We start from the raw sequence: 26,053 nt of genomic DNA on the forward strand, positions 1-26,053 counted from the left end.
ACTCTGGGTAAGAGTTAGTGTACAGTACCAAACACTAGAGGAGGTTAGTAGATGGTGATATTATGGTATCTCTGTATGGCCAGAAAAGGTAGTTTGATTTTTGTGTACTCTGTAGAGTCAGTGTGCAGTATAGATGAAATACCATCACCAATGGGGGTCAGTGGATGGTGTCAGTTCCATGTGTCACCATGTGGTAAGGCAGAGGTGATTATTGCCTCAGGAGCTACTGAGTGGAGTATCAGTGTGTGTATCATAGAAAGGTTTTTCACAATATAGAAAGATGATGGCTTCTTTGTTATGTGACGGACGGTGTGCAGTTATTAGGCCGGGATGGTCACAATATACTGTGGCAGATCAGTGCATAGTATAGCACACAGTAATGGCATTCAGTGGATGGTGTCAGTGTCCCACGTCGTGGTGCGGTTAGATGCGTTGATCAGTTGCCGCTGTCCACAGTCAAGGGTGCTGAAATGCTTCTCTCTCTGCATCCTCCGTATCGGGGCTTCAAGCATCCAGTGGACAGTGCGCTGTTGGGGCACAGGTAGGCAGACACAGAGAAATAGAGGGGTGCCTACTACCATCATAGGGCCCCGGTTTTGGTCTCTGGGGTGGACGGGTCGCATACACTGCGCATGACACTGCGGATCTCATCCGGATTCTGCCCCCTCCCCACTGTCGGGGTTGTCCAATGAGTACTTCTCGGTGCGCCTGGGCGACCAATAAACGCATTCCGGGGGCGGGAGCGGCCGGTATAGACGGTGCTGGGAAAGCCTGGGGCCGGCAGAGCGGAGGATGGAGAGACGGGGCAGCCGGATGAGCGGAGGGGAATGACACGGGGGATAGGATGAGGCTCCGGAGCAACAGAGCTCGGCTGCTCTACTATGATCCGCTATGTGCGACATTTCATCACCACCGGCCTCATCATCGCTGTGTGCGCCCTGCAGGACCGAGGTGAGAGCAGCTCGTGGCCGTTTTGAACCTGTGTTCTCTTTCCGTGTCTGCTTCCAGTTCACAATGCTCCCTGTGCCGGTGACTTCACTGCTAATAACTGCCATACTGCCCCTGCAATGCTGATATCTTCCCTACTGCCCCAAGGTGAGAGCAATGTACGCCGTCCAGTGTCCGAGCTCATCTCTCCTACTGGCTATGCAGGGCTTCCCCCTGTCTACTCCACAGCCTCTTCCAGTGCAGATACCCCCTCTCTGAATACAGTCCCAATTCCGTCCCCTACATCACCAAGGTGACAAGCGGGACACTGCCTTATACATTTGTGTCCTTTCCTATCCTAATTCCCATGATACTTCCCGTTTCAATCCTAATTCCTTCACTACTGCCTCAATGAGAGCACCTAGCTGGATGTCATGCCCTTTGCCATTCTGCCATGTCCTCTACTGCCTTTCTCTGTGTCCCACTGCCCCTTATGATCTTTTTTTCTCCTGCTCAGTGTTAATTCTTCCCCTATGTGCCAGTTCAATTGTGCCATCTGCCTCACTGTCCCATCCAGTGTCCCCTGCAATAATAATATTCTACATACATCTTAGTGGGGGAATCTCTTTACTGCTACAAAATGAAAACGTTGTCCAGTACCCAGTGTCCCCACCCTACAATTTTACCATATGACATACAGCCTATTTAAATTATTTGCACTCTGCTATGTTCCTATTCATTCCACCAGCTTCTTTACTGCTCCTCCAAACCGAATTTAGTAATCTAATACCTAATTTACTACTGACTAAACTGACAGCACTTACTAGGCCAACCAATGCCATGCTAGCAAATCCACTGCAGCTTCATCCACTGACTCTTTCTGGACTGTGTTTCTAAGTCTAATAACTCTTGTGTTTCCCTCACCGAATAGGTGATAACTCCCTCAATTGTGCAAAAGTGAAAGTTCTTGTCCAGCTGTATGATGCACTTCATTCTTAGAATACCTCTTCTGTCCCACATGATGCCATCTTCCTGGTGTTTTAGCAATAGCAGCCTGTCTGTTTAGGATGGTACAGTCAAATCATCTCTTTATGTAGTAGGTGTGTGGAGGTCCATGAATGTGGCAGTATCTTCATACAGGCTCTAGATAGGACAAACGTTTTGCCTTCGTAATTGATGTGTATAGATCTTTAGATGGGGAAGTACAAGTACCTTAGTCAAGTTATGGTGGGCAGGCTTTGTCTGAACAGGTTATGTTTGCAAGTCACTGGATTTTATAGTACAACTACTTTTGTATAGCTAGTGTGTGTAGGTTCCTAGATGGTAGAGTAGAATACCGTTTTTCTATTGCTAGTGTTTGGATATCCCTACATGGGGCAGTAGGATGATCGCTTTGTATAGTTGGCGTGTGCAGGATTCTGGATGGGACTGTAGAATTGCCTGTTTGAATGAGCTATCTATATTCTGTGTTTGCTGGCAAGTATTGGGGTGATAGAATACTCTTTCTATGAGGATGTTGTGTGCTGGCTCATGGAAGGGGCAGGAGAATATTCTTTCTGTGCAGATGTTGTGTAATGGTTATATGGATGTGGCAGTCAAACTCTGTATAGTTAAAGTGTGGTTGTCCTTGACTATAGTGTTCAACTTTGTTGACAAGACAAAAGGGTCATTTGTTGGCTTTTGCAGGTTCTTTGATACAGATAGGAAGCCAGATATGCTATGATGTTTAAACTACAATTACATTTTTTTTCTTGCATAACTGTTCTGAGTCTTCAGGCATAGGGCTGCTACCAAATAGTGCAAAGGACTCTTCTCATACAGCAAGTTCATTGTATCTGAAATGTTGCATATATAAAGATGGGGAAGCAAAATACACATGTAAAAGCATCCCCTTTTGTGTGTTTGCTTTGGCTAAACTGTTGTTCAGTCACAAACTCTTGGCACCTTCTCTCCACGATTCTTCTACAGCTGACTGCTGGGTCATTGGCTGGTTGTCGTTATTTTGACTGTGCCTTTTGATGTGCATTTTGTGTAAATGGTGACAATGACAGCCCAAGGGGGTCATCAGTCATAAGTTAAGACATGGAGAGGAGAGGAAAGGTCGATAGCACTTACTGCTAGAAAGTGACAGGAAGGTGACTGTTATTGCAAGAGATGAACACTGACCAGAGAAGAGGTTGGGTGCTGAAACTCAATTCATTTTCATCCCGCCACTTGTAATTAGCATGAGTCAATGTCACAAGTCATGCAGAAGTGACAAGTAGCAGCTCTGTTGATGCTACAGAGATGTCATTCACGTTGGCCTCAGCCTTGGTACAGCAGAGAGCAGCGAGGAGGCTCGTGTTAACGATGATGTAATGTATAATTAGCGGCGCATTCATTTTCTCGCTCTGAGTTTAAACTCATTGAAGTCTCTTGGTGTGATAGCAAGAAGCTGCAGCCTGGCACCCTCAGCATGGGAGAGGGTGGGGAGCATAACCTGGTGGCATTGTTCATAGGTGGATAAATGGGTTATGTAGATGAATTATTGGGAAAAAAAACTAGGTACATCCATGTAGAGAATAGAGACATCAAGATATGTTGTTGTTCATGCCAGTAGACTAATGTCACTTAGTCTGAGGAAGTTGTCATCAGCTTGCTTGCGGTGATGTGGGAACTAAGGAGATGTCCGCACCAGATATTCCTGTGACTTTACAGTGAAATTGCTGAATGATCCCAGGTGCAGCTTTAACTTCTTCTCTGCCAGATTTTTTCTTTGTGTTGGCTGTGATAGATTTGTACGGATGCTACCATCAGAGAAGTGGTTGGTTAGATTTGTTCCAGATTAACAGGCTGCAGAGCTCAGGCTGCTGATCAATGACAGCTTGAAGTTTCCACCAGTAATTGCAGAAATGAGTCGTGATGTCAGCTGCACACGGAATTCCCCCACATTGTCCTAGCAATTAATGTGGCCATTGCTCAGAGCACAGGGAGCAGATATTAGAGTAAAGGAAAAAGCTGCATATGTCACAATACTGAGCGGATCTCCGTAGAAATAATATTTTACTGCTGAGATAATGCTGTATATGGTGAGCATTGACCAGCATGTTCTTCTGTCAGTGACATGTAGTCTTAAGCTGACTGTAAAAATGGGAGGAGGGAGCTTTACATCACCAGAAGTATAAATGAGGGCAGTGATAGAAGGCACTAGAGTTCCATATGTGTGTCTCACAGGGATAGCCCTGACAGTTCCCATGGGTATGACACTGAAGACAATTCACCATACTGCTGCTGGGACAGCAGAATTATTTTCTTATGTGTTCTGTTTGAAAACTTGCCCAATCAGAGCTCTTGAATTAGAATTCTGATCTTTTTCTGGGCACAGTGATCTACAAAAATTTTACAGAGATGGGACTTGGTTTCACCTGTTAAAATGTTGGCTGTACAAATGTCTGGCCAAACTAGAGTATGTCAACCAGAATTCTCAAATGACAGCTGCACACATGGTAATACTATGCTGTTGTAAAGTGAAGCACCACCCTGAAAAGTTAACACTAACATGTATAATATAAGGCACTGGGGCCACAAACTGGCCCTCAACCCATATTTACTTGGACCTTCATGTCACACCACAACAGTTTATTCATTCATTTGTTCACTGGTAGACTGTTCAAAAAGCATTCAATTTGCTGTCTGCCAGTGTGAACCATGAAGTATGAGTGTACTCACATTTTTGATACAAAGAGAGGAGCCTTGCCACACCCCCTGAAGGAGGAGAGGATATGGCATTACAGTCAGTATGACCTGACAGTGTCAGGTAGGATTTACCTAAACTACTGTGATGGTCAGAGCAGATGTCTGCTTGTTTTTGGTCTGGATTTGGATGAAAAGGTTCTGGATAGTGTCAGTTGTTGCACATTAGCAACCACATTATCCTGTAGATTTGTATGGGATCCAGGACTGGCGTGTAATGGGAGAAGGGTGGGCCTTGCACGACACTCCTCCAAGTCCAGGCCTGGGTCTGGCAAAGCGGGGGTTAATTGGCTCACCTGCATGCATGGCTCACTCAGTATGCAGTGGGCTGTGTGTGTGGAGCAAAGAGGCTCTTGAAAGGCTGGCAGGCCTGGGGCAGCAGGGAAACTGCTGGGCTGTAAAGTGCTGGAGGGGAGTTGGACTCCAGTGCTTGTAAACCAGTGGAAGCCTGGAAAAGGTGAGTGGCTTTTGACTGCCATTAGGCCTGTGGCAGGGTGTCACTGAAGAGCCGGTTTGGCTGTAGATTGAAACGGGTGGTATACAGTAACCCCGAAGATAACCTGAGGTCAGGGTTGGCACAGAGGCAGAGTGCTGTGCCTACAATGTGGCTGCAGAAGGCAAGAAGCCTGAGCTAGAGTTGGTGCAGAAGGTTATAGATTATGTGTGTGACTACAACCCTACTGAATACCCAGTGTGGTGTATTGTGTTGCTGTTTGGACATTGGTTGACTGACAATAAAGTGATATTGTTTTCTTTTAAACTTAAGAAGACTAACTGGCTGATATGTTGTGACCCTTGATGCTTGTGATCTCCTCTACCAATGAGCTAAAAAAACAAAATATCACACTACCAACAAAAGGCCTAATTTTTTTTTCTTATATTATGACATTGTAACGTCAGTGATTGTTTCATTTCATGTAATTTATTATGTGATATAAAAAGAGTCTTTGACATGCGCGTACGGGTATAATATGGCAGAGGTACACATATTTTCTTTTATTTGTGTTATTGTGAGCACAAATTTTGTCTAAAGGTACAAACATGTTCACCAACAGGTTTTGGGTTATATGTACAGGTCATGTGCAGGTGGACAGGAACTGACCTAATCCAACAGGATGTGATTTCTGCAAAGGTCAAAGGTTTAACTTGTGTACCTGACATCACTGTCTTCTGCTTTACAGTTCCTGTGTTCACCTAGTTTGTGTTTCAAAGTACTTTTAGCAGATGTCCTTATATGCTGGTCCGGATACTACCAGCCTCTTGCTCATTAATTGCTGTAGGTCCATTTCGGTAGTATTTGTATGAGGATAGTAAAAAATGTCAGTGCCTCACCACAGCTTCCATGGGAAAATGAGCCGACAGTAGAAAAATGTTAAAGATATGGTATGTTCCTGCATTTTCTGTGTATATAGGGATTGTTTTTGAGATTATAATGCCCTTGTTAAGATACATTACGATTGTAGGTATAATGGTATATATGGATCTATATGCAGTTATAAGCCTCACAGTGAGAAACACTTAGGTACTGTATTACATCCTTCTGTTCTTAATAACTGTTTCTTTAGATTGTGTTGTACTGAGCACCCACAGTTTGCCTTTGAGGCCTGAGATTCATGGCATTTACCTGTTCACATATTGAGGAACTCAACCCACATGTCAGATGGGTTGGTATCTATTCTGGACAATCCATTCTAACTTTAAGTGTGAGGCTAGGATAGAGAAAGGCAGGCACACAGTAGTCAGTGCACTGACTAGCTGTAGGAGAGTGGCAGTGGTATATGTGTTTCAGGTTTAGATCCCAACATGCACCTCTCAAAATGGAGAGAGCATACTGCACTGCTCATGCTCACCTTAAATGTATTGCTTCAATGCTTCAGCACATATTAGTGCATGGTGCATGTGAATACTTTGACAATATGCTTACTCACTTGACCTGGAGGAAGCAGGTTGGCGAAACGATAATCAGCCGTGTGTTCCTCGCCCCCTCTGTTTCCACCAACCCCTGGATGGTATGTGTAAGCATATTGTCCGAGTATTCACATGAACCGTGCATTAATATGTGCTGAAAAACTGAAGCAATGAATTCAAGGTGAACCTAAGTAGTGCCCTTTCCTCTTTCCAAAACTGTCTATTCTAACATCAGCCTGAGCACTTCATATCTTTATTGTCCTTCTATTTGGGTCTTGGCAGAAACATGTGTCCTGTTCCATTCTTTTTAACATCCATCTTAAGCAACCTTTCCTATGCGCCATCCATTTCAATTCTGTTCCAACTTTCCTGATGTCTTGTAGTCTGTATCTCGGATTTGTGGTATCTTCCTTGTCTGTTTACTGCAGTTACCCCCTACCATTCTCCCTTCCTACTTCCCTTACTCTGGGAGTATCTCAGGTTCTGCTCTGTATGTATGTTGTAATCCATCCCAAAGCTACTGGATATGCCACTGTGCATTCAAGATACTTCATGTCCCCTGTTACTTAAAGGGAACCTTAACTGAATGGGGGGTAAAGAGTTTCACTTACCTGGGGCTATTACCAGCCCCCGGCAGCAGTCCTGTGCCCTCAGAGCCGCTCTGGAATCCTCCGGTCCCCCGCTGTCACTTAGTTTAGTTTTTGATGACTCACCAGTCGGCCGGCCGCCATGCGTATTATTGGATGCATTCCCTACTGCAATTAGCGCTGTTGCGGACCGCAACACGTACAAAAATACACATTGCCACATTCCGCACGCGTAGATATGTGGCAACGTGTATCTTTGTACGCGTTGCGGTCCGCAACAGCGCTAATTGCGGTAGGGAATGCATTCAATAATACGCATGGCGGCCGGCCGGCTGGTGAGTCGTCAAAAACGAAACTAAGTGACAGCAGGAGCCCGGAGGATTCCAGAGCGGCTCTGAGGGCACAGGACTGCTGCAGGGGACTGGTAATAGCCCCAGGTAAGTGAAACTCTTTACCCCTCGTTCAGTTAAGGTTCCCTTTAAGGACCCCCCCCTCCTACATGGCAGAGGTTAATGTCTGATGTTCTTGTCTGTTTACTGTTACATGGGTCTTAACCACCTAACGTCTCCTTTTTCAACCACTACTACTGTCCTTCCCACATGGCAATAGAGTATCTTGTGTGTGTGTCTCTGTTTATTGGTATACCAGCCTAGGACACCTAACATCTCCCATCAATTCACTTAGTTGTGTTCTTCTTTGCTTGCTGTAACCAGTTCTCAGACCACCCTATGCCCCTGTTCATATATTGATGACCTGAGCCTAGTTGAAAGATGGGGATGCCCTAAATTCTTATTAGATCATTGCAACTTTGTCGCTAGCGGTCCCATCCATGAAGGTCCTCTTCCCTTGTGACCAGTAGGATGTATTGTGACCTATTCAGGTTTTTCCTATTTTAGAGTTAAAGAACTCTATAAAGTCATGACAATACCCAGTTTTATTTTCCCAGCAACAACAATCACACTTTTTTTCATCTAATAGGTGATACTGTGAGCCCTTTGAATGTTATTCTGTGGTTAGTAAGTCTATATTTTGTGTAGTAGCATGTCTGTGTTATGTAGCACTTCTTCTGCTGAAGGGACAGAGTTTGTGTTTTATTAGCTACATAGTGCATGTGTTATATTTTAAATAGGGTCATTGGCTGCTATGGTGATCTGTGGGATGTTGGTGGAAGATCTAGAGAGTTGTCCTGTGTAATTCTCTTTCCATTGTAATTCCTTTTCCTTGCTGGCTTCTGTTGTATCCAGCAGCTCTTCCCCTCTGTACGATCAGAACATCTCGACTGCTTTCTAAACAGCATTAAAATGTTCTCTGGCAGAGCTGCTGGCTCCAGCTTTCACCTCACTTCACCTCCCAGCTAATGCTGATGATTGGTTTTTAAAGGAGCACAAAGGGAGATGGCTCCTGGAATTACCATCTGCTTTTCATGAGGTGATGGCTGTGACCTTGACTTGAGAAAGAAGTAAGCCCTATGGATTCCATGGAGAAGGTGACTCCTTGTTAAGAGTGACCCATGGATGTACCCAAGAATAATTGTTAACTAAAATTATGTATCTTTGCATCAAGCATGTCAAAAGTGGCACTAATTGCAGAATTTATTTTACAACTATTGTTGCATTTCTCACAAAAATTGTGAGGCCACATCTTGAACAAGAGTTCAGTTCTGGACACAGGAATTGGAAGAGAAACTGTGTTTATTAACTTAAAGAAAACCTGAACTGAAAATTAAAAGTTAAAATAAACATACACAAGTCATACTTACCTCCTGTGTAGTCTACTCCTCAATCTCTTTTTCCTCTCCTGCGTCCTGTTTGTCCCCTGACATCAATGGAATTCTCCGTCCTCCATTTTGAAAATGGCCATTACACCATAACAGCTTTCTGGTCAGCACACAGTTAAACTGTAACATTGCCCACTTGAGCCATAGGGAAACCTGGACACATCAGTTCTCCTCTCAGCTGTAGCTGACAGCAACTGATATATTTCAGTTCTGACAAAATGTTGTCAGAACTGGAAGGGATCATTGTCAGAAGAAAATGGTGAGCTTCTGAGAGGAACTAATGGCAAGGTAACTATGTAATGTTCATTTGAAGTTACCTCATGTGTTTATTTTACTCAGTACAGGTTCCCTTTAAGAAAAAGAATGACATAGAGGTGATTAAGTTAATTAATACAAATATGTTTAAGGTTAATATTCCTAAGGTGATAAATAGAACAAGTGGATGTGAGTTCCATATGGAGGAAAGAGGGTTTTACCATATTGAAAAGTAAAGATGTGATACAGTTAAAGTATTGACCTATCGTGTATCCTCGAATATAAGTCGACCTGGTGTATAAGTCGACTCCAATATTTGACCCTCTTATGCTGTAATTTTTTTATTGACTTAAGTATAGGTCTACCCAGCAAAGTACGTGGGGGCCAGGAAGAATTAACAGCTGCACTTGGGAACCAGGAGGCGTTAATAACTACACTGCATACAGTATTGCAGCAATTAACCCCTCCTGTCCCTTAAGAGCAGCCAATAACTCCTCCAGGCCCCAGTATTGCAGGAGTGGGTAATGGGAAACTTACTAACATTTAAAGGATACCACAACTGAAATGTGACATAATGAGATAGACATGTGTATGTACAGTGCCTAGCACACAGATAACTATGCTGTGTTCCTTTTTTTCTTTCTCTGCCCGAAAGAGTTAAATATCAGGTATGTAAGTGGCTGACTCAGTCCTGACTCAGACAGGAAGTGACTACAGTGTGACCCTCACTGATAGGAAATTCCCCTTTTTTACCTCTTTCTTGCTCTCAGAAGCCATTTTCTGCTAGGAAAGTGTTTTATAGTTGGAATTTCTTATCAGTGAGGGTCACACGGTAGTCACTTCCTGTCTGAGTCAGGACTGAGTCAGCCACTTACATACCTGATATTTAACTCTTTCAGGCAGAGAAAGAAAAAAAGGAACACAGCATAGTTATCTGTGTGCTAGGCACTGTACATACACATGTCTATCTCATTATGTCACATTTCAGTTGGGGTATCCTTTAAAGATAATCTGTATTGGTTTCTTACAAAAAGGCTAATGCAATGAATGTGTGGCCATCAGCTTTCCCCAGCATCTGTCATTTAGCTGTGAACTAGCTGTGAACTTGAACTGCATCTCTGCTGCCTAGGTTGTGGAGTCCTAACTTCTATTAGACACACATGCTGTAAGCGTATCCGCTGGCCACCTATCACTAGTCCATGAGATAGAGCACCGCCTGAATCTAAAGCCTGCGGTTTTGGATTAAGGTGGTGCTATCTCTCATTTATCAAAAAGTTGGGGCACAATGTAAAATGTAAATAAACCAAAATGTGATTATTTGCAAACTATCCAAACTTGTATTTAACTGGAAATAGTACAAAGACAACATATTAAATGTAATTTATAAGAAAACAAGGGGCGGGGTACACCTCTTTGTGATGTGCTGCACAGGCAGATAGTGCAACAATATGAACTAATGCCCAGTTTTATTCTCCCAGCAACAACAATCCAATACATGATACTGTGAGCCCATTGTATGTACTTACATGCTCAGTAAGTCTAGATTTTGCATTGTAGTATGCCTGTGCTATGTAGCACTTCTTCTGCTGAAGGGACAGAGTTTGTGTGGTATCAGCTACAGAGTGACGCACATTACCATAGTAGCGGCCGCGCTAATGGGGTACCATGGTCGCGCTACGAGTGTATCTTATGGTAGTTACACAGGCACGTGGGGTGAATATTACCTTGAGCTTTGTAATATTACTGCACACTGTGTATGCGTGGTAAAATTACAATAATTGAATTAATCAAGTACAATGTTACACAAAGAAAAACACACTAAGTCTTTCTTTAAAGAGAACCTGAGATGGATGGTATGGGGTTATTTATACTTACCTGGGGCTTTCTCCAACCTCATTAGGTGCGTGGGTCCCTCGCCATCCTCTCCAGCCACTCCGTTCTGTTAAAATTTATCTCGGTAATCCAGCTGCCCGTGCTCTTTATTCATGCTCCGCTGCGCAACCCCCCCCCCCCCCCCTTCATCGTGCTCCCTCAGCCGGGAGTGTACTGTGGAGGCACAGAACGCTCCCAGGGATGGGAGGGGGCACGCTCAGCCGTGCCACGCATGCGCAGGAGCACGACTGGCCAGATTACCAGAGGGATTTACCAGACAAAAGAGAGGATGGTAAGGGACCCCACACGCCTAATGGGGCTGGAGGAAGCACCAGGTAAATAGAAATGCCCCGATGCCATCCATCTCAGGTTCGTTTTAAGAAATGGAAAAAGTATCTGAAATTCACAATTACGTCATCAAAAGTAAAAAAAAAACTGATGGAACCTTTCTGATGTACCTCATGGTACGCTACTTATGGACCTGTTACATAAGCTGGGGAAACTTAGGCTAGCATAAGTAAATATGGTCAGGTGACAGTTTATGAAAAAGGATAGCGGAGAGGGTGGGATGGATATTTTTTTGAATATAATAATTATCTGTATGTTTTCAATATTTTGGCTGGGCATGATTGATGGGGGCCACAAAGCCACCTTAAGAGCAATTTACAACTGTTATGAATACTGTAATGTCATTGAATGAACCTAAATAAAATATGTTTCAAAAAAAAAAACCCAAACACAAATTGCCACAAATAGGACATCCTCTGGATCACGATGCGTCAATTTTTTTTTATCGCTCTCCAATAAAATTTGTATCCTTTTTCTTAGACTTTTTTTTTCTCCTATAATAAAAAATGGCCACAACCAAGGTAGTAGTTCTGGGCCATCACGCATTCCTGAGCGCTGCGCAAAAGAGGCTGGGCAAGTTTATCCTCTCATGCACTGTGAAGGGGCTGTGAAGTAAGCAGGGAAGAAGCATTTCAGAGGTTGGAATAAGCCTGCTGTGGGTATTCCATTAAAGAACAAGCGACACCCATGCTAACCTAGAAATAAAAAAACATATATAAGTAGATAAATACTACTTCTACTTGTATAACAGATGTATTGTGCTATCCACGTAATGATACCTGTGAATTTTATAAAGGAAAAGCAGAAAATCCTATTCTAGGCAGTGGCCATCTTGCCAAGCTAATGCTGACATCATTTCCTCACTGACTCTTGTCCCCCCCCCCCCTTCTCTTGCTCATTGTGTATTCATTAGCTGCCCTCCTCCCAGAGTCTTCAGACACTCCCACTGAGGTGTATACTAGGAACTGCACTGTCTTATCCTCCAATCACTGAGTCACCTCAGCCTTGCTTGTAAACACAAGTGAGCAGAGGTGTTTCAGATAAGAAGCTAGGCAGGGAAATAAATGGAAGAGGAGGAATATATTATAGATAAAAAGAACTCCCAGCATTCAACTCTTTGGCACGGTTTGGCACTAGGGCCAGTGCTCATAAAGTATGTGATGATTACAAACTATAACAGCAGAAAAAGTTTTGCAAGTTTTGAATGCAGGATTAGCATCTTTATCACTTAATACATTTAGACCAGTTGCTGTTGAAATTTGATTTTTATGGTGAGAATACCGCTTTAAAGCAAAGGACATGTCAGAAATTAAGAAGTGACAATGCAGTGACCCAGGAGGGGCTGAGAGCGGCTCAGAGGGGACCCAGAAGCATGTGGATACTGTGGGTAAAGTATCTGTGTCCCATTTATTGTCTAATCCACCTCAGGTTCAGTTTAACTTACCGGGAAACTGTATTTGGAAAGTTTTTAGTTTTGAGCTCCTTTGGAGACCAAAACATATGTGTTTGGCTGTATGTACTGTTAATACTGCATGTTTTCACTTTATATAAATACTGGAAATGAAATTGTTCCACTTTCATCCTCCGAAGTTAATCTGTTTTTCAGACCTAGAATATGTTCTGGCCAACAGTGCTCACAGCAATACTTTATTCTCCAGGGGACCCTTCTCACCTCACTTCCACTTTCAAATCTTCTCACGTGTTGCACCAGTATTCTTGTTCCTGCTTGTCCTTCCAAGCTTCCTCCTAATCCTCTGTTTTTGAAGTGCTCCCTGAAGAGGAAAGTTTTCATCTGATCATGTTCTCTCAGTTCTCAAGCCTCACTCTGTATGCAGTACCCAGAATGCTCTTCTTTGTGTTAATCCCACAACCTTGTATAACCTCTATCTCTGCTCCTAGCTAATTACACACTGCAAAGTTCAGATGCAACCCACCTCTTTGACCTATACCACTTATTAGTCTTGCCTGCTGATTAGATTGCATGCTTCTATGGCTTAAATTACTGCCCCCTTCATTTTTTATATTTTTTTTATTTGAAGCGAACTGATTATTTTATGTCTGCCTTACATAGCTGTGCAGTGTGCTGTTTTTTTCACCATATACATGATCAGTGGCAAGAAGTAATGGTGCCTAGAATTCAGCTTAGAATATTTACTGTACATTCAATGGCAAAAAACACCAATCTAACATCATTGTGTGCTGATAAAGTCACCCCTTCAGTTTCATGTGCATCCACAAAGGTAGATTTGCTTGCTTTTCCAATTTATATTAAACCCTATCTACATGTTTTAAACCCCCTTCTCCCCCATACTATAGATGGCATGACTCCTTCTTTACTTAGCTAGGTGCCCAAAGTAGCAGTGATGACTAGGGCTTCTAGTTAAGTATCCCTTATCTTCTAGAATTGAGCTGCAGTGCCCCAATCTCCAACTGCCATGGCAGGAGGAGCTCACGTCACTCCATCCCTCCTTTCACCGCCAATTGGAGGGGAGACATGGTTGCTAAATTTCTAACCAGTATAGAGAGTGGCTGGATTCTGCAAGTCAGTCATGTGCAGGGTAAGACAACAGTGTGTGTAAGGAAACCTGTCATGCAGTGTGGGGGGTAGTGGGAGGTGGAGGTGCAGCACGAGTTGGCGCTGAAGTAACTCTGGATGATTGAAGCACGATGGATGTTCCTCCAGATGGTAAATTAAAGACTTGAGGAGAATGGAGGTGGGGATGGGGGGGACTGTTAAAGCATTAGGTTAGGTTAGTGGGAGGGTTAGCTGGACAATACAACATTGGCAATGAAAGTAGAACACCAGGAAGAGCATGAAATGCACTGGTGTAAGCATGAAATGTCACACAAATGTATATTTTACACACTTTTTGCAGTACAATATTACACGGCTCCGATATACCCTTGATGAAGCTTTCCCAACGTGCGAGATCAGTCTAACAATTAATAGGCTGTATTAAATCAATCAAAAATTGTTTAATTTGACATATCAGGGGCAGTAGATCAATGGTAGATGCCATCAAAGTGATCAGATCAGTCAGAAAAGTCAACCCATGCATGGTTAGCCTACCAAAGTCTGGTTGGTTAGACCCAAAGGAGTGGTCATCTCCAGAAGGCAAAGGCATCTGCCCAGTAACAATCCTATCATTAGGCCACTCCTATTCTCTAGATTGCATGCAGTGGTTTTCAAACTTTTCTGGATAAGTGTGCCCTTGATAAAGTAGAATTTTTTTCTAGGCACCCCAACTACCAAAATGCTGTTACGACCATTAAGGCAGCACAAGCCCCTCCCCCTAAGTAGCCAGGGACACTTATCAGGCAGAGCCACTCCTTTATGTAGCCAGTGAACCCCCCCCACCCCCATTAGGCTCTGATTCCTTGCATGGCTGTTGTCTGCTTTATTTTTTTGCTTGATATTCACGTATATGTACGTATATACATTGTCTGCTTTGACTTATTGCCTGATCTTCACACCTGCCTTACTGCTGTCTACTCAGTCCTTTCTATGCCATTGCCTGGCTGTTCAATACTCTGGACTCCCTATCTGATCAACAGTATAACACTGTTGTGTGTTCTCCAGGCACGCACACTAAAGTAGCACCCCTCTGATTGGTTTAAAGTTTCCAAATATGCAACTCATGATTGGTTACATTAGAATCCAAAAACCTCAGTAACCATGTCACCTATGGACCTCAAATTTAGGGGGTAGGAAGTAGGCACCAGAGCCACTTCTGTGTCAAATTTCAGAAAGAAACCTATCACGGAAACCAGCTTGGCAGTTCAGCACAGAAGCAGTTCAAATGGTCCCCTCCATATCGTCTAAGTTTTGGGTCCATAGGTGCTATGGTCACTGAGATCTTTGGACTTGAAAGCAACCAGGGTTGCCGCGGTATACCGGTAAGACGATATACCATAGTTTGATCGGTTTACCGGTTTTCAGGAGGCGGGGCTACCAGGGGCGTGGTGATGTAGCGGGGGGTGGGAGAGCGACGTGTCGGTGGTGCACGAACAGCGGTGGTGATAAATACTCACTTGCCGGCAACCAGGTCCGTCCTCCACGCTGTACTGGGCTTCATTGTTCTTCCTGTTCTTGCATCTCATTTCCCTGAAACAGCGCCCCCTGGGTGCTATTACAAAGGGATGAAGCAAGCAAAAACAGGAAGTAGAAAAAAGCCCAGTACACGCCCGAGGACTTGGCTGCCGACAAGTGAGTATTTGTCCCCTCTCCCTCCCTCCAGCTGTCTGTGCTGCGGCCGCCTAATTCTAGCTACACCTATCCCTGGCTACCTATGCTGCGCCACTTACCACTGGCGACACCTATCGCTGGCTACCTATGCTGCACCACTTACCACTGGCTACACCTGTCCCTGGCTACCTATGCTACGCCACCTACCACTGGCTACACCTATCTCTGGCTACCTATGCTGCGCCACCGACCACTGGCTACACCTATCCCTGGCTACCTATGCTGCGCCACCTACCACTGGCTACACCTACCACTGGCTACCTGTGCTGCGACCACCTACCACTGGCTACACCTATCCCTGGCTACCTATGCTGCAGCCACCTATTACTGGCTACCTGTGCTGTGACCACCTACCACTGGCTACACCTATCCCTTGCTACCTATGCTGCAACCACCTACCACTGGCTACACCTATCCCTGGCTTCCTGTACTGCGGCCACCTACCACTGGCTACCTGTGCTGCGGCCACCTACCACTGGCTAGCTACACCAATCCCTGGTTAACTATTCTGCGGCCACCTACTACTGGCTACACCTACCACTGCCTACCTGTGCTGTGACCACCTACCACTGGCTACACCTATCCCTGGCTACCTATGCTGCAGCCACCTATTACTGTCTACCTGTGCTGTGACCACCTACCACTGGCTACACCTATCCCTGGCTCCCTGTGCTGCGGCCACCTACCACTGGCTACACCTATCCCTGGCTTCCTGTGCTGCGGCCACCTACCACTGGCTACTCCTATCCCTGGTTAACCATTCTGCGGCCACCTAATACTGGCTACACCTATTCCTGGCTACCTATGCTGCAGCCACCTATTACTGGGCAGGTGGGGGCACATTATTTAATCTAAGGGGGTGGGGCCCGGGTCCAAATAATTGTTTTAATACTGTGTACCGTAATACCGTCATACCATGGTATTTTTTTTTTTTTGTTATCATACCGTGGAATTTCATACCGTTGCAACCCAATCGGGAGTATGCATCTCTGGAAATGTAAAACCAGTTGGAGGTGTGCTGCTTCACTGCACACACCCAGAGCGCTGAGATTCTGGGCAGCACAAGATGATACCCTTACTGCATATGTCTCCGAAAACAGCTGTTTCGAAGACCTAAAGGTTCACTGGGCAAGTGCCACAGCATATTTAAAATCTGCTCAGTTGACACTAAGGGGCCTAAGATGTGCCAAGAAAATATCCCCCACACCAAAAAGGTAGCCGTACATCTAGCAATTTTGGCGGCCGATCGACCAAAAGACAGATCCCTCTCTAATTGAATCTAATCAGAGAGAGTCCTGTTGGACTCTATAATCTGCCGGCCGATTCCCAATCCATTTCAGCATGCAATTGTGCAAGAATTGGCTCTGTGAAGCTGCTTCACTGCCCCTGGCCCAATATTTTATGTCCGCCCCCCCCCCCCCCGTTCCATCCATGCAGTTATAATTTACCTGATACTGTCCACATGTGTCCTCATAATTCCGTATTTGCACCCCCACCTTGTTGCCGGGGTTATAGCACATGACGTCACATGCACCCCATGTGATATATGTCAGTAGTCACATGGGGCACGAATGTGAAATTCGCTCAGTATGGAAGGTGTACAGGTAAAGTATAACTACATGGGCACTGGGGTGGGTGGGGGGCATAAAACACTAGGGGGGATAGCGCCGGGGTTCCGTTGCTTTCGTTGCTCATCCCGATATTGCATTACCGCTGTGTACCCGATCGAGCATGTCAGACAGAGATTTTCCAGCATGTCTGATCGATGCATGCATCCGATTTCAGCCTGAAATTGGTTTCATCATGGATTGGGCGTGCTTTTGGTGGCACTGATTTTCATCTCATTCCATTATAATTATCAAATCGCATGATTGATCAGCCACCAAGTCAAGAGATTTATAGCCACTCTTACAACACCTCCAGCTTGAACTGTTGACACAAGGCAGGACAAATCGATGATTTAATGTTACTTACACCAAATTCAGTCCCTACCATCTGTATGTTAAAGGGACACTTAAGCCAGGGAAAAAGAGTTTTACTCACCTGGGGCTACTACCAGTCCCCTGCAGCAGTCCTGTGCCCTCGCAGCCACTCACTAATTCTCTGGTCCCCCGCTGCCAGCTCGTTTTTGCCGACAGGACTGCCCACGCGTACAAAGATACGTGTTGCCGCATTACCTTCGCATAGATAGGTACCTATGCATAGGTATTTTTGTACGTGTTGCGGCCCGCAATAGCGCTAATTACAGTCGGGAATGCGGAGAAAGCTACGCGTAGCCAGGCCTGTCGGCAAAAAACGAAACTAGTTGGCAGCGGGGGACCAGAGGATTAGTGAGTGGCTGCAAGGGATCAGGACTGCTGCAGTGGGCTAGTAGAAGCCCCAGGTGAGTAAAACTCATTTTTTTTTTTCTGGCTTAAGTGTCCCTTTAAAGCTCAAATTGAGACTCATCCGACCAGGCAATGTTTCTCCATTCTTGTGTTGTCCAATGTTGGCAAGCCTGTGCAAATTGTAGCCTCAGATTCCTGTTCTTAGCTGACGGGGAGTGCCTTATACGTCAAAGTTCACAATATTGTATGTTCATAGATGGTAATGTGTATACCTTGGTTGTAAGGTGTGGTTATTTGAGATACGGGGCCTTATGTTATTCACTTTTTCTCCTGAGTTTTCTCCTTGGAGATAATTTTTCATCTTCTATTTAAAATAACTTTTAAGCATTCTGCAATTGAAAAAGTACCAAAAAGTAGTTGAAAAGGTACTATAAAAATTATTTTGAGCATTTTCTAACTTGCTGTTGTTTTAAAGGCATGTTATTGAAAAGTTTGAAAATATCACCTAGGAGAAAACTAAGGAGAAAATGTTAATTGCATATGGCCCACTGTGCCTTATCACTTTTCTCAAACCAGTCTGCTCTTTCTCCTCTGACATCAGCAAGTCATTTTCTTCCACTTACTGGATATTTTCTCATTCTTGGACCATTTTCTCTAATGAGGTGGTTGTGCATTAAAATACCAGTAGATCAGCAGTTTCATATAAACACAGATTAGCCTTTTTGTCACCAACAAGCATGCCACATAGGAATAGGGATCACACTAGTGCCGATGCACAACGGTGCATTCATAATGTATCCTGAGAGGCTGTGCTGTGTCTTTGATAGATGACGTATAGCTATTTTTGCTAAAGCAAACCTGAAGTGAAATCAAGAAGAAACAAAAAATGATACTCACCTATGGAGGGAAGGCTCTGGGTCCTATAGAGCCTTCACATTCTTCTACTGGCCCACTCATTCCAGTGCTGTCTCTCTTCCCCCCCCCCCCCCAGTAGCAGCCGAAGACTGCTCTGTGCCCCTGCAGGGGGCTTTGGGAGCCCAAGTGCTTCCGAAGACGGGTGGCTCCTGCACAAGCGTGCTCTCTCGTGTACTCACACATGCGCAGTATGGAACCGCCCATCTTTGGGAGCACTCAGCCTCCTGAAGAATTCCCGAAGCCTACCGCAGTGGGGGATTCAAACTGGGATGACATCGCTGGAACACAGGGACCGCTAGAGGAACAGGAAGGCTTTATAGGACCCAGAGCCTTCCCTCTCTCTATAGGTGAGTATGTTTTCTTTTTATTTTACTTCAGGTTTGCTTTAGCAAGTAATAGAATATGTGTACATAACAAAGTGGCTAGTGAGTGTATATTACTAGCAGAAACTTTTGTGTTCTCATTTACTGATAAAATGAATAAAGTTCACACTTCATGCAAGAGACTAAAAAGAGATGCAAAGAGGTAAAGCCGGCACCATCCAGGATGGTGCCGGCTTTACCTCTTTGCATACCTGTGGGCCCGGAGTGCTGCTGGACCTTAGCCTGGAACATCACCATTGAACTACATGAGGAGTGCTCCACATAACTCTTTTGACAGAGACTAAAGAGAGAGACACCAGAAAATATTTGAGGGGAATACTGGTGATAAAGACTATAGAAGAGATAGTGAAGTACTGCATAGTACAGTGAACAAGTTGTTTTAGAGTACTGAGAAGTGTTTTTGTTGCAATACACAGCAGAATCCACTTTCTGCACTTAGCAGCAGCAAAAGAAAATGTATGTGTACTGCGTTAGCCAAGAGAATTATGTAAGTAGTGCGAAAAGGAAAAGCCGATTCCAAAACGCATTATGCTCAAGAAATCAGTTCAACATACTTTTAATATCCATTTTTCACTAAGGTCCTTATGCAGAGCAGCAGAAGAGCTCAATAATCAGGTCATCAAAGTCAGCTACAGAAGAAAAAGAACTACTAAAGGCAATACATAATTAATATATACAGTATATGCTCAATTCAGCACCTCAAACCAATCTTTCAAAAAAGTCTACAAATGACGGCAGTATTATTCAAAACAGGATAAAGAAATTCAACAGACGGAAGCTCAAAGCTGCTCAGGGCTTAAATATAAACACAGGGGAACATTACTCACAGCCCTGTACGGCCAAACGCCCACATTTAATTAACCTGTCCAACTACAACCCGAACAGAACTGGACGTTCTGTCCAAGGGACTTTTTTTTAAGTCCACAAACTGATGAAGTCAGTTCTGAAGTAACACTGAGGGTTATTTTTTTTCAGAGATTACATCAAAAGGAATATGTGACTGCTTGAAGGGTTAGTTAAGAATCTTAACTTTGCAATCCTCGGGTGCTTAGTACAGCCCTGATGACAGCGGAAGGCTGAAACCTGGCAGGGAAGGAAAACGGGCTATCCCTTAAAGTACCAAGGACGATTCTGTAATCCTAGGGTGCACTGGATGCTGAAAATCTGTGCATATACCTTTACAGGCTCTGTGAAACTAGCGTCCAGTTTGAATGGACCCTCGATGTGAGTTATATGTTTTTAAACTTGGAACATAATAGTGTTATTATCACGCTGATACGTGAAGAGATCTAGCGTAACTAGTGTAAATCTAAGTTCTAGTGAGAAAGGCGTAGTCAGGGTCAGGCCGAAGTCGTTTACAAGAGCAGATGAGTGAAGTACAATAGAGTTAGGCAAAATCACAGTCAATTAACAGGCAGGCTCATACACATAAGTCAGATGTCAGTCGTATTGGAAGGATCAAACAGTAGCAAAGTCAGGGACAGGCCGAGTCATACACATATATCAGATGGCAGTGGTACAGAAGGGCTAGGCAAGAGCGAGGTCAAGATGCAGGCAAAAGGTCGGTACACAGATAATATACAATATTACGATATGATATTACAAATCTATAATGCTACAAAATAATAACACTGACTGACTTGAGTACATATATATTGCGCTGACGCGCAATATATGAAATGTAGCTCTCAATTTCTCACTAGCTAGGGCCACGAACCAGCGAACTGATTAGTATCAAGGCCAACGAGCAAGTGAATACTCTGGCCTTAAGTACCCAGGAGGCAGAGAAAAAGCCCAGCCCCCAGAATTCACAGCACCTCCTGCAAAAAGGTGTCAGCTGATGACATCACAGCTGACACCCCATCAGACACGCCTCCTCAGCCTATAAAGGCAGCTCTGAGCTGCACTCGTCCTGCCAGAAACACGCCGACCCACATCTACAGGGGAGGGGATGCCATCATGCTGAATCACCTATACAGGGTCCCGCGTTTGATCAAAGAGAAAGAGAAAGCTTCCTTCAGCTGCTCCACACTATCAGAAGAGCCTCCAGAGACCATACCAGATAAGTGTGTTACAATTATCTTTTGGTGTGTAAAAACTAAAAGCCTGTTTGTGGTTTATACCCTGGTGGTGGCCATGTCACTTTGATGTTGAGCACGAGTGGATGCAGGCTGCACTAAGCACCCAAAGGTTTAAAGTGATAGCGCCGAGGATTACAAAGTTATCTATCTGTCCCATGTGTGGATTGGAAACCTTTGCCTGCTTATTGGTATCCGGTCAACGCTTATATGAATTGCTTCTACAAGACTAGTTGGGAATCTGCTCAGGTCTGCAAGTTTTTAAGGTACCCATAGCAATGTATGGGCAGATTGGCCAAGATACAAATCTCTCTTTGATTGTATCAGGTCGGAGAGAGATCTATTGGCTGCCCAATTCCCAATCAATTTCAGCAAGAAATTCTGCCCACCTGGCTGTCCCCCCCCCCCCCCCCCCCCCCAACAGGAAGTGGGAAAATCTCTGCAACAGAAGCAGTGAACTTTTTATGCTCTGGCCTTGGAGCCCTGAATAACGCAGAGACAGAAAGTAAGGGAAGTTCTGATAGAGGCAACAGTAGCAAATGATTATAGATTTTAAGCTTTCCTCACTCTATTCAGTGTTAAGAAAACGTTTAAATTGCAACTTTGGTTAATTACCGTATGACTTTTTGTGTTTAGCAACCTACTGGAAACGATTGGTTAGCTTAGCTCAAAATCTCACTCATGCAGATCTAACTTCTGGCCTGAATTACATGGTCATCTCGAAGTTGCCTGGATTAATATTGCCATTCACTGTTACCTGTTATTAACTGTTATCCTGGTAGACAAACTTCATTTACTCAGTTTTTGATGGACTTTTTTTCAACTTTAACTTAAAATGCATATTTTAAACCATAGTAAACAAGCTTGACTAGCAAGGAGGAGTGTTTCTTGCCAAGTGGCAGCTATAACTCACACACCAGCCCACACAAACACCCACTCACACGCGTGTATTGATATGAAACATCTTGAAACTTCTTGCTAACATGATATCACTTTCCATTGCAGGGCCAGGAATGTAGCCAGAAGGGATTCCTGCTAAAAAGTCTTTGTTTTGACAATCGTAAAGTTTGTACTATGGAGAAATAATGCTAATGAGCAAACATTAAGCCCTAATTGCTTTTATAAAACAATTAAGTGATAATTATGCTGCCACCATTTTCTGTGTCCAGAAAGCTGCTTGCAAGTAGATCATCTCTAAAAAGCTGAAAATATCTGCATATATATATTTGCCAAAGTATTAGTTTATCCACCAGGTTGCAGTCATACTGTTCTGTGGAGTGTCGAGCTTTGCACAGACAAATGTAGGGACTGGCAATCCAAATAAATATACTAATCCTTTTTTGGTGCTCATTAATCCAACGTTTTGCGGCAATACAGCAGCCCTTTTGTCAAGGAAGGCAATGCATAAACGTGTGCACCAAAGGGGCTCCGGTGGTAACAGCAGTAGTCACCACATGCACAGAGCTCTTTTTGGTGCCTCCCTTAACAAAAGTGTACTGTGTTGCCCCAAAACGTTGGATTAATGAGCAGCACATAAAGCACATAAAGATCCGTAATTGTATTTAGAGTACCAGTCTCTACTTTTGTCTGTATACTGTGGTTCATCCAGTAACTAAGACCAGAGCACGCAAGCACTACCCTGTGTATAACCATATGGTATTCATCACTCTCTACCTTTAAGCCTTCCACACTTGCTAGATAGTTCATGGCCAAGGTGGCCAGGTGTACAGTGGCCCCCAATGCCCCTCAGTGCATCTGCCTGTCGGATCAACTCGGCCGAGGGCGTTTGTTCTCCTACATGCCCCACCCACTCTATTCTGCTACGTTGTGTGTTGTGCCATCAGTTCTCCTCCCCCCCCCCCCCCCCCTCCTTCCATAGCAATAGAACTGTGTCTGCACTGCATTGGTTCCAGAACTGTCACCCAAGGTATCCTGTCCTGATATCAGCGGGTGATAAATTGAATGTGTGTACACACCTTTGCGCTCAGATTCCAGTAACCTATGAACTCTGGTCTGAGGAAGTCAGTGAGGAAAACCTGTCACAGATCCTAGCTTTTCATTGTGAGTAAGCATAACAATCGTCAATAAATTTGTAAAATTCCAAGTTGTGTGCTCTTACATTGGCCTCACACCATACAATCTCATACCAGATAATACTGCATATCTCACTCGAGTCTAACCAGCATCTCGGTATTATACATTGATTTTGAATATAATTTAGTTTAGGTAAGTTATGTGATTGCATGATGTGTGGCAGGCATTAGCATTCTTTTTCATAATTACAGAAAGTTTTTTAGCATTTACAATAAATACCCTATACACCCGACTAGCTGGCTGCTGCTATCTCTAATCACAGGAATTATTTGCATAAGGAATCAGGATAATGAAACTGCATTATGTATAATAGCTATCACATTGGCTCATATGTCCAAGTATCTATGAAGTGAGACTTGTGGAGTAAATTGTTGGATTATACTGTGTCTGGCCCTTCCTTCTTCACTAAGCTGCTCTTATTGGTCAACTTTGAGCATCTAGTCATGTGATATTGGTAGCAAGATGAGTGCATTATAGCTCTTCTTGTACGAGATATATGATTGAAATGCAGAGCATCGTTTGTGGAGAGTATTTATGCTTGTTGCCTGATTGGTTTCTTTTTCAAACCAACTCTGTAAACCTGTTGGAAACAGGACAAACATTTTAGGGGAAAGTAACACTCATTCACACATATACTGAGGAAGGTAAAATCGCACCTTCCTCACACAATTTGTGCCACTTTGTAAGGGCCCTCATGAGACCCTTGTGCATGTTGGAAGGAGCAGCAGGTATGCTTATATGACCCCTCTGATGTCAGGGGAATTGGACTGCACCATAAACCTTTGCTTCTGTTACCAGGCACTTTAACGGGACCAGGGGTTTAGCTGGAAGAGCTTGAATGCCCACCAACACTTATTTAAAATAACAAAATCACTACATTATTAGAAAGTGCGTGTTTATGCAGGTCTTAAGCAAGCCATACACACATCGATTTATTGATGTATTGAGATTTGATGTTAAGTGTGTGGAAGGAATCAATCCTGCTCTGATCAGATTTCGATCAGAGAGATATCAATTTGACACATTCAAATGATATTGGTGTATGTATGGGCACCTTTAACTTAGTCCTAAAGCCTTATATTAGATGTGGCTGTAAAGTCTTTGAGTCACTTGGTAATGCAGAATATGTTAATTTATTAGCAACTTGTGTGAGTGTGTTAGCTGTGCACAGCTGTGCGCTTAATTAATGCAAAACTTTTATCATTACTTAAAGTACACATGAAGGCCTAGTGCACACCAGAGCGGTTCGGCAGCGTTTTCAGATCCGATTGCGGATGTGGAAACGCTTGGGTAATGTATTTCAATGGGCTGGTGCACACCAGAGCGGGAGGCGTTTTGCAGAAACGCATACTCCCGGGCTGCTGCAGATTTTGGATTGCGGCGGCGTTTCTACCTCCAATGTTAAGTATAGGAAAAACGCAAACCGCTCTGAAAAACGGCACTTCAGAGCGGTTTTGCAGGCGTTTTTGTTACAGTAGCTGTTCAGTAACAGCTTTACTGTAACAATACATGAAATCTACTACACCAAAAATGCTTCACAAAACCGCAAAATGCTAGGAGAAACGCTACAGAAAAATAAGAAAAAGCGTTTCAAAATCTGGTAGCATTTTGCGGATCTGCTAGCAGTTTTTGGTGTGCACCGGGCCGAAGTGAGAAAAAAGTTACATACCTCAGTAGTGGGAAGCTTCTAGATGGCCTGGGCATGTGCCGACCTTACTTGCGCAGGCCCAGTCCAGATGTGCTCGCTGATGCGAGTAAAATAGATATATAGACAACCTGCACTGGAAGGATGGGCTGTAAAAGGAGCCAAGAAGCTTCTGGATCATCCAAACGCCTTCCACATCTGAGGAAAGTATGTAAAAAAAAAATTTCACACTTCAGGTGTACTTTAAGAATTGGGAAGTGAAGGCTGCTTAAATCCTTATGAGATAAAACAGGTGCTACTGGCATCAAAGAAGTTTTTTCTGAATCAACCCCAATATAATGTATTTGCATACCGTATCTTCTTAATAGTGCTGACCTTTCTTTATCTTCATGAAATACATTAAAGGTTTTCTTTTACTGCTACATGGTCCTTTCACAGATTACTGGGCCCCTAAGTAGGTCTTCATGCTAGAGATCATTATAAGTCCCACCTCCCCTCACGTGGTATTGAGATTCCAGAGTTCCATTAAAGAAACAGCCAATCTGAGCAGGTTGGGGAATGGAATTCTTTGATTGGCTGCCATAGTCCTATCACCAACTGCTCATGTGACAAGACTGTGTAATGCAGGCATGTTACAGTACACGCATGAAGACAGGTGATGTTGCGTTTATTTTTCATGGCCTAAAACATGAGATCCTGTCACCAGCTTCTTTAATAAAGTATCACTGTAATAAATCCTGGTGTACAAATCTTTTTTTCTTCTATCCATTTTGGTTGAACGAAGTCTTGGAACTGCACCCACATCACCGCTTTATAATCATTGCATCGGTATTGTTCTCTGCAAAGAAAGTGATATTTCACTCACCATATATAGGGATTTTGCCTGCCTTACACAAACTACATAATGCAGGTTACTTAGTTTGTGTAGCTCGTGTTTTACACACCATGTGTATGTTCCT

At 43.8% G+C, this 26,053-nt stretch overlaps 1 protein-coding gene across 4 annotated transcripts in view; it reads left to right on the forward strand.

Moving 5' to 3' along the window:
• The first annotated feature begins 386 nt into the window (after positions 1 to 386).
• Positions 387 to 26,053, forward strand: part of IGSF9B (immunoglobulin superfamily member 9B) — a 176,710-nt gene continuing 151,043 nt past the window's right edge. For 3 of the 4 annotated variants that reach the window (XM_068240421.1, XM_068240422.1, XM_068240424.1), the window contains exon 1: positions 387 to 541. In XM_068240421.1, the coding sequence (XP_068096522.1) occupies positions 394 to 541 (148 nt within the window). In that variant the 5' untranslated portion in view covers positions 387 to 393. Of the gene's footprint in view, positions 542 to 715; positions 952 to 26,053 lie in introns of those variants that run through there. The other variant, XM_068240423.1, reaches the window with a different exon arrangement.

The sequence above is a fragment of the Hyperolius riggenbachi genome, chromosome 6, assembly GCF_040937935.1.
Source record: "Hyperolius riggenbachi isolate aHypRig1 chromosome 6, aHypRig1.pri, whole genome shotgun sequence".
In the NCBI taxonomy this organism is placed as follows: Eukaryota; Metazoa; Chordata; class Amphibia; order Anura; family Hyperoliidae; genus Hyperolius; species Hyperolius riggenbachi.